Here is a 16,921-nt window from a genome sequence, read left to right on the forward strand (position 1 = left end):
AAAAAAAAAAAAAAAAAAAAAAAAAAAAAAAAAAAAAAAAAAAAAAAAAAAAAAAAAAAAAAAAAAAAAAAAAAAAAAAAAAAAAAAAAAAAAAAAAAAAAAAAAAAAAAAAAAAAAAAAAAAAAAAAAAAAAAAAAAAAAAAAAAAAAAAAAAAAAAAAAAAAAAAAAAAAAAAAAAAAAAAAAAAAAAAAAAAAAAAAAAAAAAAAAAAAAAAAAAAAAAAAAAAAAAAAAAAAAAAAAAAAAAAAAAAAAAAAAAAAAAAAAAAAAAAAAAAAAAAAAAAAAAAAAAAAAAAAAAAAAAAAAAAAAAAAAAAAAAAAAAAAAAAAAAAAAAAAAAAAAAAAAAAAAAAAAAAAAAAAAAAAAAAAAAAAAAAAAAAAAAAAAAAAAAAAAAAAAAAAAAAAAAAAAAAAAAAAAAAAAAAAAAAAAAAAAAAAAAAAAAAAAAAAAAAAAAAAAAAAAAAAAAAAAAAAAAAAAAAAAAAAAAAAAAAAAAAAAAAAAAAAAAAAAAAAAAAAAAAAAAAAAAAAAAAAAAAAAAAAAAAAAAAAAAAAAAAAAAAAAAAAAAAAAAAAAAAAAAAAAAAAAAAAAAAAAAAAAAAAAAAAAAAAAAAAAAAAAAAAAAAAAAAAAAAAAAAAAAAAAAAAAAAAAAAAAAAAAAAAAAAAAAAAAACAAGAAAGAAGGCAAAAAGAAGTGGAATAAAAACAGCTGAAATACCAACAGATGGGACTCTACAATATGAGGCATTCTGTTTCTGTAGCTGATGGTGCCACTTTAGAGGACTGCCCTGCAATACTGACTGAGGGAAGAACTGGTGCTCTCACCATGGCCCCTTCCTTCACAGTAAATGGAGAAATTAAATTTTAAAGATCTTGAAAACATGTTATCCACAAAAACTTACAAATTCTAACGATGGTTGGAAGGATGTCAAATAGTAGCAGGTACATAAGCCTATGAGGTAGCTTATCCACCATGCTTCTCATAATAATCACTAATTTTTCAGCATTAACAAACTTCATTAATATTTCATAATTCTGACAGCCCACTTTCTGTATATTTCTGTCAAGGGTTCTCATTCTGATCAAACAGCTGAACCTCATCTGTCAATCTTGTTTCATACATTGGAATCAGTAAAGAATGGATTCTTTCTAGTGCTCCAGCATATATTCTGTATACCTTGTTGGCAGTCCTTGACTGTATACATATACAGAATATACTGAATAAGCAGTCAAGGACTGCCAACAAGGTGTCAAAAGTACAATGTTCCCACATCGTAACATCCATAAATTTACTAGGACATCACTTGATGGGAAGATATACAATCAAACTGATCATAAAGAAAGCAGTCTTCTGGGATGTGGCACCGTGTATATGTGGTGTTAACCGACGTTTCGGAGGAACGTATCACCTCCATCTTCAGGGTAGAAGGAAAAATAAGAAAATCCGCAAGCGAAGAGACCGTGAGAACCTGTACAAGNCTTCCATGACTTGTTGAGACAAATCCCCACCTCTCTGTTCATATAGTCGGGATGGAGTTCAATCTCAATGGCTTCCCTAATGATGCGATCCATATAATGGGTCTTGGTGGCGAGGATGGAGGTATTCTGAAGCTGAATGTGGTGTCCCAGATCGATGCTGTGTTCAGCTACGGCTGACTTGTCCGGATGTTCGAGCTGGATGTGCCGCTGATACTCCTTCAACCTCGTGTCCACGGAGCGGCCTGTCTGCCCAATATAGACCTTGCCGCACTTGCATGGGATACTGTATACACCCGGTGTCCTTAGTCCCAGGCTATCTTTGACTGGCCGGAGGAAACTGGATAATTTGTTTGGAGCCAGACCCACTGCTTTGAAGTTGTACCAGGATAGCACTCTGCTGATATGGTTGAATATGGTCCTGACATAGGGAAGGAAGGCAACTGAGCCCGGTTTGTCTTCAGGCTGGCTGATGTTGGGCTGACCATTGAGAACTCTGTGGATCTGCCGGTTGTCGTATCCATTCTTCCTGAATACATCCCCCAGGAGCACCAACTATGCATGTAGGTTGTCTTGATCACATAGAGCTCTAGCCCTGGGCACCAATGTGGAAAGTGCAGCTTGCTTGTTGGAAGGGTGGTGGTGGGACGCAGCGTTAAGGTAGAGGTTTGTATGGGTGGATTTGCGGTACACTCTATGGCCCAGAGAACCATCAGGTCTCCTGTAAATATCTATATCCAGGAAGGGGAGGTAGCCCTCAGTTTCAGTCTCCATTGTGAACTGAATGCAATGGTGGATACTGTTTAGGTGATACTGACCACCACCTGGTGGTAGTTGCTGTGTTGATGTTGTCAGTATCTTTCTCACGGAAGACATCTGTAACACAGGAGGAAAGTTTTGTTTAAAACATTAAACATTGTACACTATCCTGTCACTCGAAACCAGATCACATCCTTAAAATCTACAACTACTTCATCTCTTTTCCAGTCCTCCTTGTGGTTGCCTTCCAACAAGATTCTGTAAGCGTCTCTTCGTTTTCCCCATCTAAGTGACATATTCTGTCTACCATAAACTCTAATTATAGCATAAATAAAGGAATAAATATGCCCAAATTAACATATTAATGGCTGAAGGAAGTCTGTGTAAGATAGTCATGTACTCACTCCATATTGTTCTTGTGTTCAGAGAAGACACGTAGAATGAATTCCCCCTCTTCTTTCGGCTCAAATGTGGAAGGAACAATGCAATACACTCCAGGTGGCAATTTGAACCGGCAGCTAACCTCACGTTGATTGGTAAAGGGTGACCGTTCAACAGACGCATTGTACTTGAAGAAATTGAGGTCCAGTGGCTTTGGCAGATTGTCTGGATCTTTCAGCTGTCATATATAGAAACACATGCTGCATGTTAGACTGTATCAATTACAAAGATATAATGTGGAAAACAGATACAAAGTAAGCCTGAAAGGATGAACTGATTAATTATGTTGTTATATAAAATGTTGTTTCACCTAATGTGATGTAGGAAGATGAATGTAAATATGAGTAGATAAGGATTTCAAGGGAGGAAGTTGCAGCTAATTTCAAGAAAGTATCATGACATTAATGTCTGAGGAATGGACTTAGGAAAGCCATAACAAAAGTTGGGCTAATCAGTACCTCAGAAGAGATTCAAACCAGGAACCTCCCAATGACAAGCTTGAAGCGTGAAAGTGTGCCAAACTGCTAGGTGACGTGCATGCATGCACATGTGCATGCGCACACACACATACACACAGAAAATGTACAATAGTATAAGACTATGCTTTATCACAAAATGATTCCTCACTTAATTTCAACAGGTCTCTTCACCAGCACAGAAAGTTACATAACCATAAGTACAATGCTTGAAAACGTGCACTTGTCACACAACATTTTAAGGGCAATTTAATCAGGATGGATAAGCTGGGAGAAACATACAGAGCACCTGAGGGAGGACAGACACAGAACTTTGGTTGTAATATTTCAAGGGAAGAGCTCAAATGGAAGATATAAATGTAGATAGATAAGTCAAACTGAATTGGATTTTATAACAAGAAGTTCTGGGAAGAACAAATAGCCTACTTTCCTTTGATATTACACGGACCACAAAGAAAACAAAAACATTAGGAGGGATACAGAGACACACAGCAAGGTGATCCCATCAGCTCCCTAACAAAAATTAGGTGGGGATACACAGACAGACAGATGATCTCATAAGCATCCTTTTTTTAAACATAGGGAAAGAAGGCTAAAAATAAGGTGTAAGATATGAAGTGGACTGAACTGGCTCAGTATGGGGTTAAATGGTGCACTGCTAAGAAAGGAGTTTACTTATTTTCATCATGTCACGTTGGAAAACCTGCCACAGTTGGAAGGACAATATGAAAATCTTAAGGTGAGTACTGGATTCATCTTGTCCAGGATTTAATCCAGTGGAAGCCTTCTGCACATGCAATACTAAACCTCAGACTTCCATAAAAGGGACATTTACCAACTTAGCAAACACCAGCTCTTCCTCAAGAAGAACTATGCTCCATGGGGTGAGTGTGTGAGTAGTCACCGACTGAGTGTGTTCAGAACCGTTGACTCAGCATGACATGATACGCATGCACCAACCAGTGTACAAACAAAAGCCTGTGTGGGCAGACAGAAACTGAAGACTGACAGAAGAGTTTGTGTGAAGTGTGTGTGACGAGCCAGTGTACTGTGAGTGCGTAGTGTGTACCGACAGAAGAGAGTGGTTAGCCCAGACAGAGAGACATACAGGTCTACATTCTGGTGAGAGTGGTAGCACTAAATGAGTGACTGTGAAACGACTTGTTCAATATTTGTGTTCTAGTTATGTGAGATAGTAATAAAGTGACGTAGTAAGAATACTGCTTGAGGTCTTGATCACAACAGAGTGATTGGTCAGTGGGGCAGTCAGTTGGTCAGTCAGCAGGTTGGAAGACCAATCAGTAGATCACCTGGCCAGTTGGTCAGTTGGTCAGTCAGTTAGTTACAGTACTTTCTTTCCAGGAATCTGTAACTGAACTTACACTCATACCAGAGATTAGAAGGTGAACAGATATGTTTTATTAACATGTAAGGAAAGGAACACTGATGACAGTAAAGTCAGAATATATAAAACTGCTTTAAAGATTAAACAGTCATTCTGTACCAGTGATTATCTATACTTCCCATGTTAAGGCAAGTTGGAATACCTCCACCATAGCCCTGCAAGTCGCAGAAGGCGACAGAAAGGGAACCTGATGACTGGGGATATAACTGGACCACAGTGACACTAGGAGACATAAATACAAAGACCTGGTCCTCCAGCTTGTGGTTTGGTTGCAAGGCTGATAACCTTGCTATGTAAAAAAAAAATTACAATTGAGAAATCCAAAGATGTGAAAACAGGATGACATAATTTGCAACGGAATATGCAAATCTGTTTTGCCAGGGATGACTTATTAATACTGTGATGGGATGTCTAAAACTCACAGACTGTGGAATGTTGGAATCACAGAAATATCACATAGTCTCCTATATACGAGACAAAACACAGTCAAGGTACTGTTGGGAACAATGTTGCCTATGCTGTCTGCAACAAGTCTATATAAAGAAATACACTAGGCTAGTCTTTGTTCTGGTTCTCCTGCCCAAGCCTGCTCTTAGTTACCAATTACCTCAGTGCAACAAGGGACTATATTTGTGACAAGAAATCACTGAGTTACCAAGCTCAGGGTGTCAAGCAGCCAATGGAACACAACGGAATATTTGTAATCACTTGTACATAAGAAGAACTAGTGCAAAAGGAATACTTTTCCAACCCAAACCTGTTGTGTAGTCATTATATTTAGAATATTTAGAAAATGATTACAATTAGGATGCAAAATAAAATATGGTTGGAGGAGGTATCAGAAACAAAGATCATGTTAGTGTGGTTAGTTATATGTGAAAAGTCTATTATTTGGTATATTAACTAGAGAAACATGGTCATTGCTGGTGTGTTACAAACATTACTTTAATGGGACAGGAATGATTAACATATTCAATAACATAATTTGCTGGATTCCTGGTGACACGTAAGTTTCAATGAGCTTGGAATTTGAGGTCTGTCAAAAAACCTGACTGATTCTATAAGAACAATGCATCGTTATTAACCTTCAGCCAATGTGGTCATCCTCACAGTACTTGCTTTCAGATTTCTGACTATCCCTCAATCTCTTTTCATACATCTGGATCAATTACTAAGGTTTTCAGAAAGCCAGAGATATTTCCATCTACTAGTCTTCCTTCCTTACCATATTGAAACTACTTAAATCAAACAAAACCCTGTTCTTCTCACTGCTCCTTCTACATTATATTGATGCAACATTCTGTAAATATTCATGACTAGTTTCTTCTGTTTCACTGAAGATATGACATTCATTCTCTGTTCTCACAGTATATCATCCACGTTTCCACAAAGAAAACAACACACCAACAAAACATTTATTGCAGCCACAAAGCAAACTAAACATGTGTGAGAATGACAGTTTCAGTCTGACACAAGACTGAGATGATCATTTGGAAAAACTTCAAGAATCAAGATGAAAATGAGAATTTTCAATAGCAGGCCAGTTTTTCTGCTGTAATAATTTAAAACATCAGCCACTTTTTCATGGTGCACCAAAGTGTCACATAATAATAATTTTCTGAATGAAAGATTTTCCAAATGTAGACAACTTTGAACTAGGAAACATGTCTGCACAGAAAAAGTAATTTCATTAATCTATTTCATAATCTTACTACCAACATATGAAAGAAAATTAATAATAGAAAACGTGTTATTCCGAAGTGTATTAAATTTATTGACTTACTTTCCTGCTTGAAGTCACTAGCCTGCCTAATCAACATAGTCCTAAACTATGAACCATCACTGCAGCAATGAATACTTCTTGACATATTATTCCTTTCTAAATAATATTTCTTTTCATGACATAACCTGCCATTTATAAGTTTGGCAACACTTGTGTCAGCACAAAATCTTGTGATACCACAATCAATAAATTATAATTTTTGTTTTGTAACTTCAGTACTTCCTGCAACCTCAATGAAGTTTGTGGTCACTCTCACATAATATGATAATGGGAAATAATGTGATCTTTACTGTGAGCATGATAAATGCTTTAAATGGATTAAAACATCTTGCATGCATGTGCACACACACAAAATTCAGATTCATGATGACAGCCTGTTGATTTCTACCCCAAAGGGGGGAAAATACTTATCTTCCATTTGGGAAATTATGATAATGATCTCTTTCAGCATGGCCCTCTCATGTAAGTAAAACCAGTGATCAGAAAATTCTTCAATTCAAGAAAGAAAGATCAATGTTCAAATTGAGACCCAAGTCTTTTTCTCAATTCAATCTAAAAAATTTGAGGCACACATGCCTCAAACAAACTGAAACAGAACAACAACTCTCTGATACAAAGCTTCTGAATCATGTATTCACACAATACAATATATACCAGTTCATCCAGGTTGTCATTTGCCACACAAAACTGTCTAGTTATTGAACTGTCAGACTTCAAACATTATTCCCATCTGTAATACCTGAAAAAAAAGTTATTACAGAAGAACTAGGTAGAGTAAAATTTACATGGACTGGGGCCTGGCATAAAATCCGTTGTCCAAGAAGGTGATTAGTGGATGATAACCCTCAGATTCTAAGAAACAGGCATATTTGACCAGTTGAATAAATATCTACTGCTCAAATAAGACCCTTAGCTACAAAGTTAGTTACTTAATTAGAAAACAAAATGGTCTTACATGGTACATTGCAAACCCAATGGTAAGTAACTCAGTGCCCATCTTGCGCTGTGACCTGTGAATCTTTTGCATCAGCGCTACAATGACAGTGCATTTGTCATCATCATCCTCTTCATCAGGATCCTCCAGTGTGATGCGATACTGTGGGTTGTGCCAAAATGTTTCTGTAACAAAAGAAAAACAACGCAATCTATCTGGCAGATTTCTTTCAGATTTTCACTGCTCAACCTACATCATGTCTGCAAGTGTTTGAGGGAGTGTTATATCGTGTTATATCTTGTACAGCTCTCTTTCTCTATTTAAAAAATTTGATCTCCTAGCTGTTTTTATATCCAAGAAAGTACAGCAACCTGGTATCCTTTTTTAAATTTCTGTATCATCATTCTAGTAAATTGTAATGACAACTTTCTAGTTTTCCATGCTGTCTAAAATGTCACTTTCTGATAGACTCAACTACACATATTTATCAGTCAACTAATGTAGTACAAACTTTCAAATCTGATGTGGAGAAAAATAAGTTCCATGCACTCCAGTTGATGGAGGAGAGATACCATGATACCATGGATATATTCTGAGAATCTGAATCTTCACCACAGTGTTCCACACATCAGCCTGGCGGACTTACTTTGAAACAGTCCCACCTGCCAAAGGACTAGAAATGCAACTACACAGAAAAACCCACAATACTTCCTCAAATTATATTCAAATGATCACATGTATAGGTCATCTGAAAAACTGTCCTTTCCTCCACACATTGGTATGTGTCTTGTGCATCAGTTTTGTTAACTGCTCCTTGCCTTGTTATATTTGCATTTAATTCCTGACCTATAATTCGATCCAAAATATAGACAAATGCAGAGCAATCACGCTGTAGAAACACATCCGAATCCATTATGTATACAACTGACAATCTGAACTAAAAAATTACTACTTTTCAGCAATATAAATAGTATTTTGCAGAAGAAAATTTATATTTAGTACATGGTATATACAGTTGAATGTTAGAATGAAGAATGGTGTGGCCTAGTAATATTACGTAAATTTGTTGAAGGAAATCATAAACACTATTTTTAAAATCATACAATAATGATCTCAATGAATGCTAGTCTCTTGGCATCAGAAATGGGTCGTCATTTATACTACAGTGCAAATGGAAACAAGTCTAGTAAAAACACATCCAGATAAATGCTCACCAAGGTAGTTCCTGCAGCCTCCAGCAGTGACGCCTCGGACCCATTCACACTCAAACATGCTCATCTCCCACTTTCTCTTGTGTGATCTGAGCAGTTCCTCCTCAGTCAGTGAATCTGGATTCAGGTTGCATATCTCAAGTCGTGAGAAATGTTTCTGAAAATCCTTGTATGACATCCAGAACTCACCATCCTCATCAAATGTGAGGCCAATCTCTTCCTTCTCCTTATCTGGAATTACTCTCCACTCGGGGGACCTAAGCAAGAGGATAGGTAGAACACACACTTCTTACAATTCTAATATTCCTGTACCGAAAATTTCCATGCCTAGCACAAATCACATGTTTCTGTTCCTGGGAACTTTCGATCTGTAACATTCACAAATGGCATACAATAAACTGCATAAAGTGCCACCTACTGACAGACATATCTAACTACTTGTAAAATTCTACCAGTCACCCATGAAAAATAAGATATTTGTTAAGCATGTTATTTAGAATGAAAAAGGTACTCTTGAAGACACATGATGATACGGCCTCATAGGACATGGAAAGTGAATTAATGACCATTTTTTGAACACTGTAATATTTTTAAAATTCCTAAAAACATTCATCATACAGAGGTAGGTTCACTCCAAACAGAGGGCTAATTTACATTTTGCAAACAAAACGTGCAAGATCTCTGAACACACAAACTTCAGGACCATACAGTTAACAACACTAGTGTTGATAATATCTTTCTATGGTCAGAGACCAATTGGTTGGGTACAGGCACATATGCATATGATGACAACATACGAAAACTGTAGCAAATCTTTTTCAGAAATGGTACATTCACTCACTTGTCACTCCATGGTCCATTCCACTCAGCCTCATTACCCCATGGGTTACGTATTCTGATGAGAGGGATTTTCCGTGATCTGTGTTGTGTCTTGATGTCAACATATTTCACCTTTGTTACACTGTAGGCATGTCCCTTGATGAGGCCCTCTGGTGTCTGCGCTTCCACAACATTTGGATCAGGCTACAAATTAATGCAAAAAATGGTCAGGATTCATTCATTGATAAAAGGGATGTCAGTAAACATTACATAAATATTAATCTCCTTAGTGGCCACAAAGTTTGTCCAAAACATATTCTGATATGTTCATGTTAAGGTGTGGTATAGAGGAAATAATAAAACTCCTTGAACTTCATAATATATACTCTTCACATAATGTTGTTAGGAGAATTAAATCAAGGAGGATTAAATGGGAAAGATATGTGGCACACATGAGGAAATGACAAATGCATACCAAATTTTGGTCAGAATTATGACACTGTGACATGGGATATTGCAGCTGGTACAAAAACTGGCTACAAGGTTGGATGGTCCAGGAGTTGGAGTTTTAGTCCTGATAGGAGCAAGATTTTTCTCCTCTCCATGTCATACAGACTGGCTCTGGGCCCACCCAGCCTCCTATTCAATTGCTATTGGGGGTCCTTTCCCTGAAGGTAAACCAGCTGGGTTGATATTTCTGAAGGGTGATGAACCTTCAGGTTCCACAAAAGCAGAAAGTTTCTTGCTCATATAAGTAACTGCCAAATGCTGAACTATGGAGGAAAATGTGTAATGTGATCTATCTGCTACATAATAAACATACTGTTCTATACCTCAATTGAACAGCCCATCAGTGATGAGCGCTCATATGCCTTCAACATGATCCTGTACATGTTTCGAGGTGCTTGGCTCAACTCATAATTCTCTGTCACTCCCCCTGTGAAATCCACCATTGCTTCGCATGTTGTGCCCCCTCTCAGTGCCTCATATGATCCATGTAGCCTGAAATCATACATTATGCACATAAACTAATGTGGGGGACATGTGGTAGCATAGTTGGTTAAGGCACTATGCTACTTGAAGGTTCAGTTCCTAATGAGGTAACTGTTCTTTTTTTTTCAATTGGCCTAATCCTTCCAAACACACTATGTTCCTGGGGTTGACCCATGCAGCTCATGCACCTCCTTTGATTTATGACTTTTTGGCCAACATGAACATAATTGTGCTTCCTCAGCCACCCTAATCACCTGACCTTGATCTGGCAGACTTTTTCTTATTTCCCTAACTGAAATCACGAATCAGTAACAATGCATGAGCTGGCGCATTGTCATGATGGAGGAACCAGGAATTGTTTCTCCACCACTGAGCTCTTTTTCTCCTGGCATTTTCTCTTAGGCGTTTCAGCACATTTAGATAATATCAGCAATTCACTGTTTGCCCCTGACATAAGAATTTATGATGCACAACACCCTCGGTGTCAAGAAAGAAATGTCACCATGATTTTCACACTCATGAATATCAGCCATCCCAAATATCGCAAGCACATGAACAAATAGCTGTAGGGCGATGAATTATCACAGGAGGGGGATGCGGCAAAAAGGACGATAATTAGAATGCACACCTCTAGGCAACACAACCTACCCGATATTGCTAATTTGTTGAGTTGATGCGCTATTTCAAAAGATCTAGAACATTTTGAATAGACCACATATGTGCAAAAATGCATGTGGATCATTATGTAAACCAGTCATCTCTGTTTCACAATTTTTCAAACAATCTCTGTTATTTCCGTTACACCTTTCCAGTTCTTGCAGTATATCATGCGTACAAGCAGCTGGATGGTCTGTGTAATACTAACAGGCTGGGGTTGCAAATCCGCCTACAGAGCAACCTACAGAGCAACATAACAATTACAAGAACTGGTGATTTAAATCATTCAGTCAGTATAATATTATACTTTTTTTGGCTTATTTTGGACTTTACCCATCGTCTGGTATGTAAAAGACCACAACGTTTCGGAGACTGGATCTGTCTCCGTCTTCAGGTGGGCGGGGAAGAATAAACCTACTCAGTTGAGCCCGTTAGAAAGAGATAGTCTCAATCACTGCGCAAATCCCTGTCTGTAGAAAACAACCTATGAACACCCGACAACCGGTTCCATTAGTGGGAGATAAGAATAGAATCACAGTAAAAGACATGATAGAAAATTTGTGCCTAATCTGTGTGGATAAAGAATCGTGCCACCATGTGACTTCCGGGAATCAGACTAATCCCCGGAGCAAAACTTGCAGAAGTAGTGGAAGCCACTAATATTCATAAAAACTTACATTTTTGATTTGTTAACCTCTTCATTAATGAGGGGAATCCATATGGGAGAAATATCCAAACCAGGTTGGCTGATCGGATTGGTTGAACATGCCATATGAGCTGATTCTTTGTACTTTCTGTATCTGCTGTTACTTTCAACCTCAAAGATCCAGCTTACTCTATGACCTTCTTCATATGCATGCTGAGCCAACCTTGATTTCTCTAGAAGACCCTTCTTTAGATTGTGCCTGTGTTCACGGATTCGCACGGCCAGCGGTCTGCCTGTTTCACAAATGTAGCTTCTGCCACATTCACAGGGAATGCTATAGACGCACTGTGCCGTCTGTTGAGGATCCCTTTGTGGTTTCGTTCCCACGGGCGAAGATTGTAAAGTGTGTCTAGCTTTGAAGACGGTCCTAACAGTATACTGGTTCCCTATGACCCTGAACTTCTCAGAGATGCCCTTGACATACGGGATATAAACCGTGCCAAGAGGCTTTTCCTCTTTTTTCTTTTGATGACTACTACCCTTGGACCAGATAACCGAGTCAATAAAGCCTTGAGAATAACCACTCAGTTGAAGGTCGCGTTTCAGATTGTTAACCTCCAACACCCAGCCTTGCCGGTCTTGGCATATAGTGGTAGCTCTATCATGAAGACTGAGAACAATTCCTCTTTTGACATGCGGGGGGTGATTGGAATTGAAATTAAGATATCGGCCAGTGTGAAGTGGGTTTCCTGTAAACTTTCGTGGTCAGAGCCGTTCCTTTTTTCATGACCAGAACGTCCACGAAGGGGATCGTTCCCTCCGATTCTGTTTCCATGGTAAACTGGATTGCCGGTCTCAGACTGTTGAGATGTGTTGCCCTGGTGGCACGATTCTTTATTCACACAGATTAGGCATGCATTATCCAAGTTTTTACTTTCGATTTTAACTGAATTCCTGGAATTTAATCTATATTTCTGTTTTTTTTTACATTGTTGACATGTGCATGCTTGGCACAAATTTTCTATCATGTCTTTTACTGTCATTTTATTCTTATCTCCCACTGATGGAACCGGTTGTCGGGTGTTCATAGGTTGTTTTCTACAGACAGGGATTTGTCCAGTGATTGATGCTAGCTCTTTCTAACGGGCCCAACTGAGTATGTTTATCCTTTCCCACCCACCTGAAGACGGAGAGAGATCCAGTCTCCAAAACGTCGTGGTCTTTTGTCTTTTACATATGAGACGATGGATGAAGTCAAAAACAAGCCAAAAGAAGTACAGTATACACCATCGTCAGAATCCTTTGAAGTCTAATACTACTTTTTTTTTCTTGGCCCTACAGCCCCAGTGGGCTCAGGCCTACCTCCATGAACTTCTCCGTTCACTTCGGTTTTTTTAGATTTTACACATTTGGTAGGACTCCTTGGGCGGGTGATCAGCTCGTTGCAAGGCAACATCCATGCCCTGAGTGGGATTCGAACCCACGAGATAGGTGAGATTTATAGGAAGAGATACTTGGATCATAAGTGAAACGAAGACTAGGATGACTGAGACTGAATCATTTCACAGTATTAAAAGGTATGTGCTGACAGGATAAAAGATATCAGGATAAAAACTATATCTCAAAAGACTATAAACTAAGCATATTGGTGTAGCAGCTGTAATGAATACTCTTTTAACTTCTATTCAAAAGGTTCTTTCCAGTCTGAATTCTTGATTGGCTGCCATCTTTAATGATTATAACTGACAGCCTGCAGGAAACTGTTTTGGTGTTTTGGCAGTAGTTCCATGTGCTACTTATATCATAGTAATATGCATATATCTGGGCTCACAGTGTAGTCAGCAAACCAACGGCATATACCCACTGAAATTCATCTTCATTATCACCCCAATAAATCACTGAATCGCTAGTGTGAATCAACCTTATGCATTCCATACCATTCTACACACAATTCCTGAGTCTCATGTTTGTACTGTTGCTGTATTTGCCACACTCAATAAGCATTTATGACTCAGCCATGTTATTCTCTGTGTCAAAACGCCACATTTCATTTACACTTTGGAGCAACAAGTGTTTATGGAGTATACATTTGTGAAAAGTAGTTGTGTAAGAAAAGCAGAAAATTTTGGCCTAGATTTCAGGATGTTACAGATCCATTAAAAAAAAACTACTACCCACAAAGTCATGAATACATTTAAGCAGACAAAGTCCTTACTGGACTAAAAAACATTTGAATCGAGACACTGAATGTTCACTGAAGAGAAATGGGATGAAATCATTGTTAGGCTTGAACATTACCCTTGTTAAGTCCCTCAGAGACCTTGCATAGGTGATGTTTTATTTCAACTTTACTGTTTCTGAAAAGGAACTTAAACACATGAAGTGCAAAGAAAGTATGCATAACAACAGTGATCATATCTGGCATCTGAATGATGTGAATGGGTTTCGTTTACAATTTGTTGGCCTACAGGGTCATCAATTGTTCTGCACTGAAAGAGTTGACATGAGGACCTTACATATCTTGTGCTGGATTGGCCAAAGATTTAAGTCAGGCTATCAAATAACCTCCTGCAGTGGTTACAGGATCCAAGCAAAATAAAAGAGATAATCTAAACAATATGTGAAGCCAGCAGGCATTTCAGGAACAAAATGAGTGAATAACTGAAAGACAAAATTAATGAACTTGCGAGATCAGTATGAACAAGAACACTAGACACTTCTAAATAGGCATAAATTAACTTAAGAGGTGTTGCCACCCTACAAGTAACTCAGTAAAGATTAAGTGGCGATATGTTCACAGATTCCCACAATATTTTGAATAAGTGGGCTATTTCCACATCCTAGGTTTTTTGCCTGTATAAATATATGGAAAATAAATGAAATGAATGAATGAATGAAAAAGAAGTAACTCTTTCAGTTATTGAATGTACATATGGTCAGCAAAGATAGAAATGCATACAGCTGAGCCATCAGTACCTGATCCTAGCACTTTTGAGGTTGAAATTGCTATTTCAAAGTTCAAAAGGCATAAACCACCAAGTAGTAATAAAATTCTGGCAGAACTGATTCAAACAGGAGGTGAAACATTAAAGTCTTAAGATCCAAAAACTCGTTAATTCTATTTGGAATAAGGAAGAATTGTCTGATCAGAGGAAGGAGTCTATTAGAAACAAATAAACTCCACGGCTTGTAGTCCGCAAGCAAATGGCGATACCAGATTTTTTCAGAAGTAGTGGGTCTGGAACGGGGTCAACTCAACCTCGTGAGGATAATTGAGGAGCTATTTCAAGGAAATAGCAGCTCCAGTCTAGAACACCGAGATTAACGGCCATGGAGGTCCATTGCCCTGACCACGTGACACCCTCCATCCACAAAAGTTGGCACTAACTTCGCTGACAAGCGGCAGTCGCTCAGTTGGAAGGAAAGGTAATAAAACTGAGGGTAGTAAATATTGTGGGATATCACTACTGTCAACGTCATACAAAATTTTATAAAATATCCTTCTCTCAAGGCTAGGTGCATATAAATGAAATTACTGGGAATCATCAGGGCGGGTTTTGATGTAATAGACCAAGTACTGATCAGATTTTTTGCATTCTTTAGATACTGGGGGAAGAATGGGAGTACAATATCACAGTACTCGTACATCAGCTAATCACAGACTTCAAGAAAGCCTATGATTCAGTTAAGAGGGAAGTATTGTAAAATATTCTCATTGACTTTGGGGGTCCCATGAAACTAGTTAGGCTGATTAAAATGTGTTTAAATGAAACATGTAGCAAAGCCCACATAGGTAAACATTTGCCTGATAATTTTCGTATCCAAAATGATCTAAAATAAGAAGATGTTATGTCGCAACTGCTTTTTCAACTTTGTTTAAAATATACCATTAGGGAGGTCCAGGAGACCAGGTGGCACTGAAACTAAATGGGACACATCAACTGCTGGTCTATGCTGAGGATGTGAATCAGCTGGGAGATAACACGGATAGATTGAAGAAAAACACACAAACTTTAATTGATGCTAGTAAGGAGAAATCTAAGTATATTGTAACATGTTGTGCAACGGAGAACCCCTCCCTACCCAGCAGCAACGTGGCAACTCAGGCCACAGGCGCGTGGCGGTAACGTAGCGCTCCCTCCCACCCCTCCACGGTGACATAACGCGCAACGCTACGTACCCGTAATCAACTTCCTACTGTGACGTGGAACGCAACAGGCAGCACTGCAGCTATATAAGTGAGCTGCACAGCGGCTGTGAGGAAGTTGTACTGTGACAGCCGCCGAGTTGTAACGTAACAGTCGCCGAGTGTGTTATCAACAGTTCTCCAGTCAGCCGACTACAGTTGGAGTATAGCAGCCGTCGCGGAAAAAAGAACCGGACGTGTGTGTGATGGTGTAATTGGGAGCGTGTGATACAGTGATACATAGCTCCCCTACTGTAAACGTGTAGACTACTGAAGGCAGAGCGAACTGATTTGCGCATAGGGTTATATATCGTGAAACCCCGCAACAGTGTTAACAGATTAATGCGATTAGGGTTATAAAGTGTGAAACCCTGCAACAGTGTTAACAGATTAATGCGATTAGGGTTATAAAGTGTGAAACCCCGCAACTGTGTGATAAGTAATTGTAGCCGTTATTTGTAGATTGTTAAATAAACCAATTAACCATCTCTACGGCGTCTTCAGTAACCAGCAAACACGTTACATTGGTGTCAGAAGTGGGATTTGGACTTACACACGTGACCAACGAGCTTCGAACTCAAGACACGTGACAATTTGGTGTCAGAATTTTTGCGAACTTAGACACGCGAAAAGAGCATGGAGATGCAGCAGATGATGGAAATGCTGCTCAAGGAAGTCAGAGCTGGCCAAGAAAAAGCAGATACCTACCGAGTGCAGATGCAAGAAATGTTCCGAACCCAACAGGAAGAAATGAAGGCCATGCAAGAAAATAGATAGAAAGACAAAGAGGATTTCCTGAAAGAGATGAAGCTCATGCAAGAAAACTGGAAGAGAGACAAAGAGGATTTAATGGCCAAATTAGAGGTCAATCGAGAAAAGGCGGCGGCCGATAGGGAGGCCGATAAGGAAGAGATGAAGGCCGAAATGCGATCTATGCGGTCAGAGTTGGAAGAGTTAATCCAACATAGAATTGAAAACAGTTTTGCGATCTTTGAACACGGCAAACGGATTCTGCAGTCGGAGCTAACTGAGAAGATTGAAGTGTCCCTCTGCGCGCGAACAACAAAACTACAGGAAGACCTAACGAAGAACTACAATGAAACTTGCGCAGCAATTGAGGAGGCCAAACGCGAGTTCC

General features: G+C 38.4%; 1 protein-coding gene across 1 annotated transcript in view; it reads right to left on the reverse strand.

Moving 5' to 3' along the window:
• Positions 1 to 2,186: 2,186 nt before the first annotated feature.
• The window catches only part of LOC111875019 (calpain-A), a 47,551-nt gene continuing 32,816 nt past the window's right edge, over positions 2,187 to 16,921 (reverse strand). The window contains exons 6-11 of the mRNA XM_033755688.1: positions 10,135 to 10,303; positions 9,324 to 9,505; positions 8,486 to 8,739; positions 7,293 to 7,456; positions 2,637 to 2,851; positions 2,187 to 2,349 (exon numbers count right to left, since the gene is read on the reverse strand). Coding sequence (XP_033611579.1) covers positions 2,337 to 2,349; positions 2,637 to 2,851; positions 7,293 to 7,456; positions 8,486 to 8,739; positions 9,324 to 9,505; positions 10,135 to 10,303 — 997 coding nt within the window. The 3' untranslated portion in view covers positions 2,187 to 2,336. The remainder of the gene's footprint in view (positions 2,350 to 2,636; positions 2,852 to 7,292; positions 7,457 to 8,485; positions 8,740 to 9,323; positions 9,506 to 10,134; positions 10,304 to 16,921) is intronic.

The sequence above is a fragment of the Cryptotermes secundus genome, unplaced genomic scaffold (genome assembly GCF_002891405.2).
Source record: "Cryptotermes secundus unplaced genomic scaffold, Csec_1.0 scaffold1161, whole genome shotgun sequence".
NCBI classification, from domain to species: Eukaryota; Metazoa; Arthropoda; class Insecta; order Blattodea; family Kalotermitidae; genus Cryptotermes; species Cryptotermes secundus.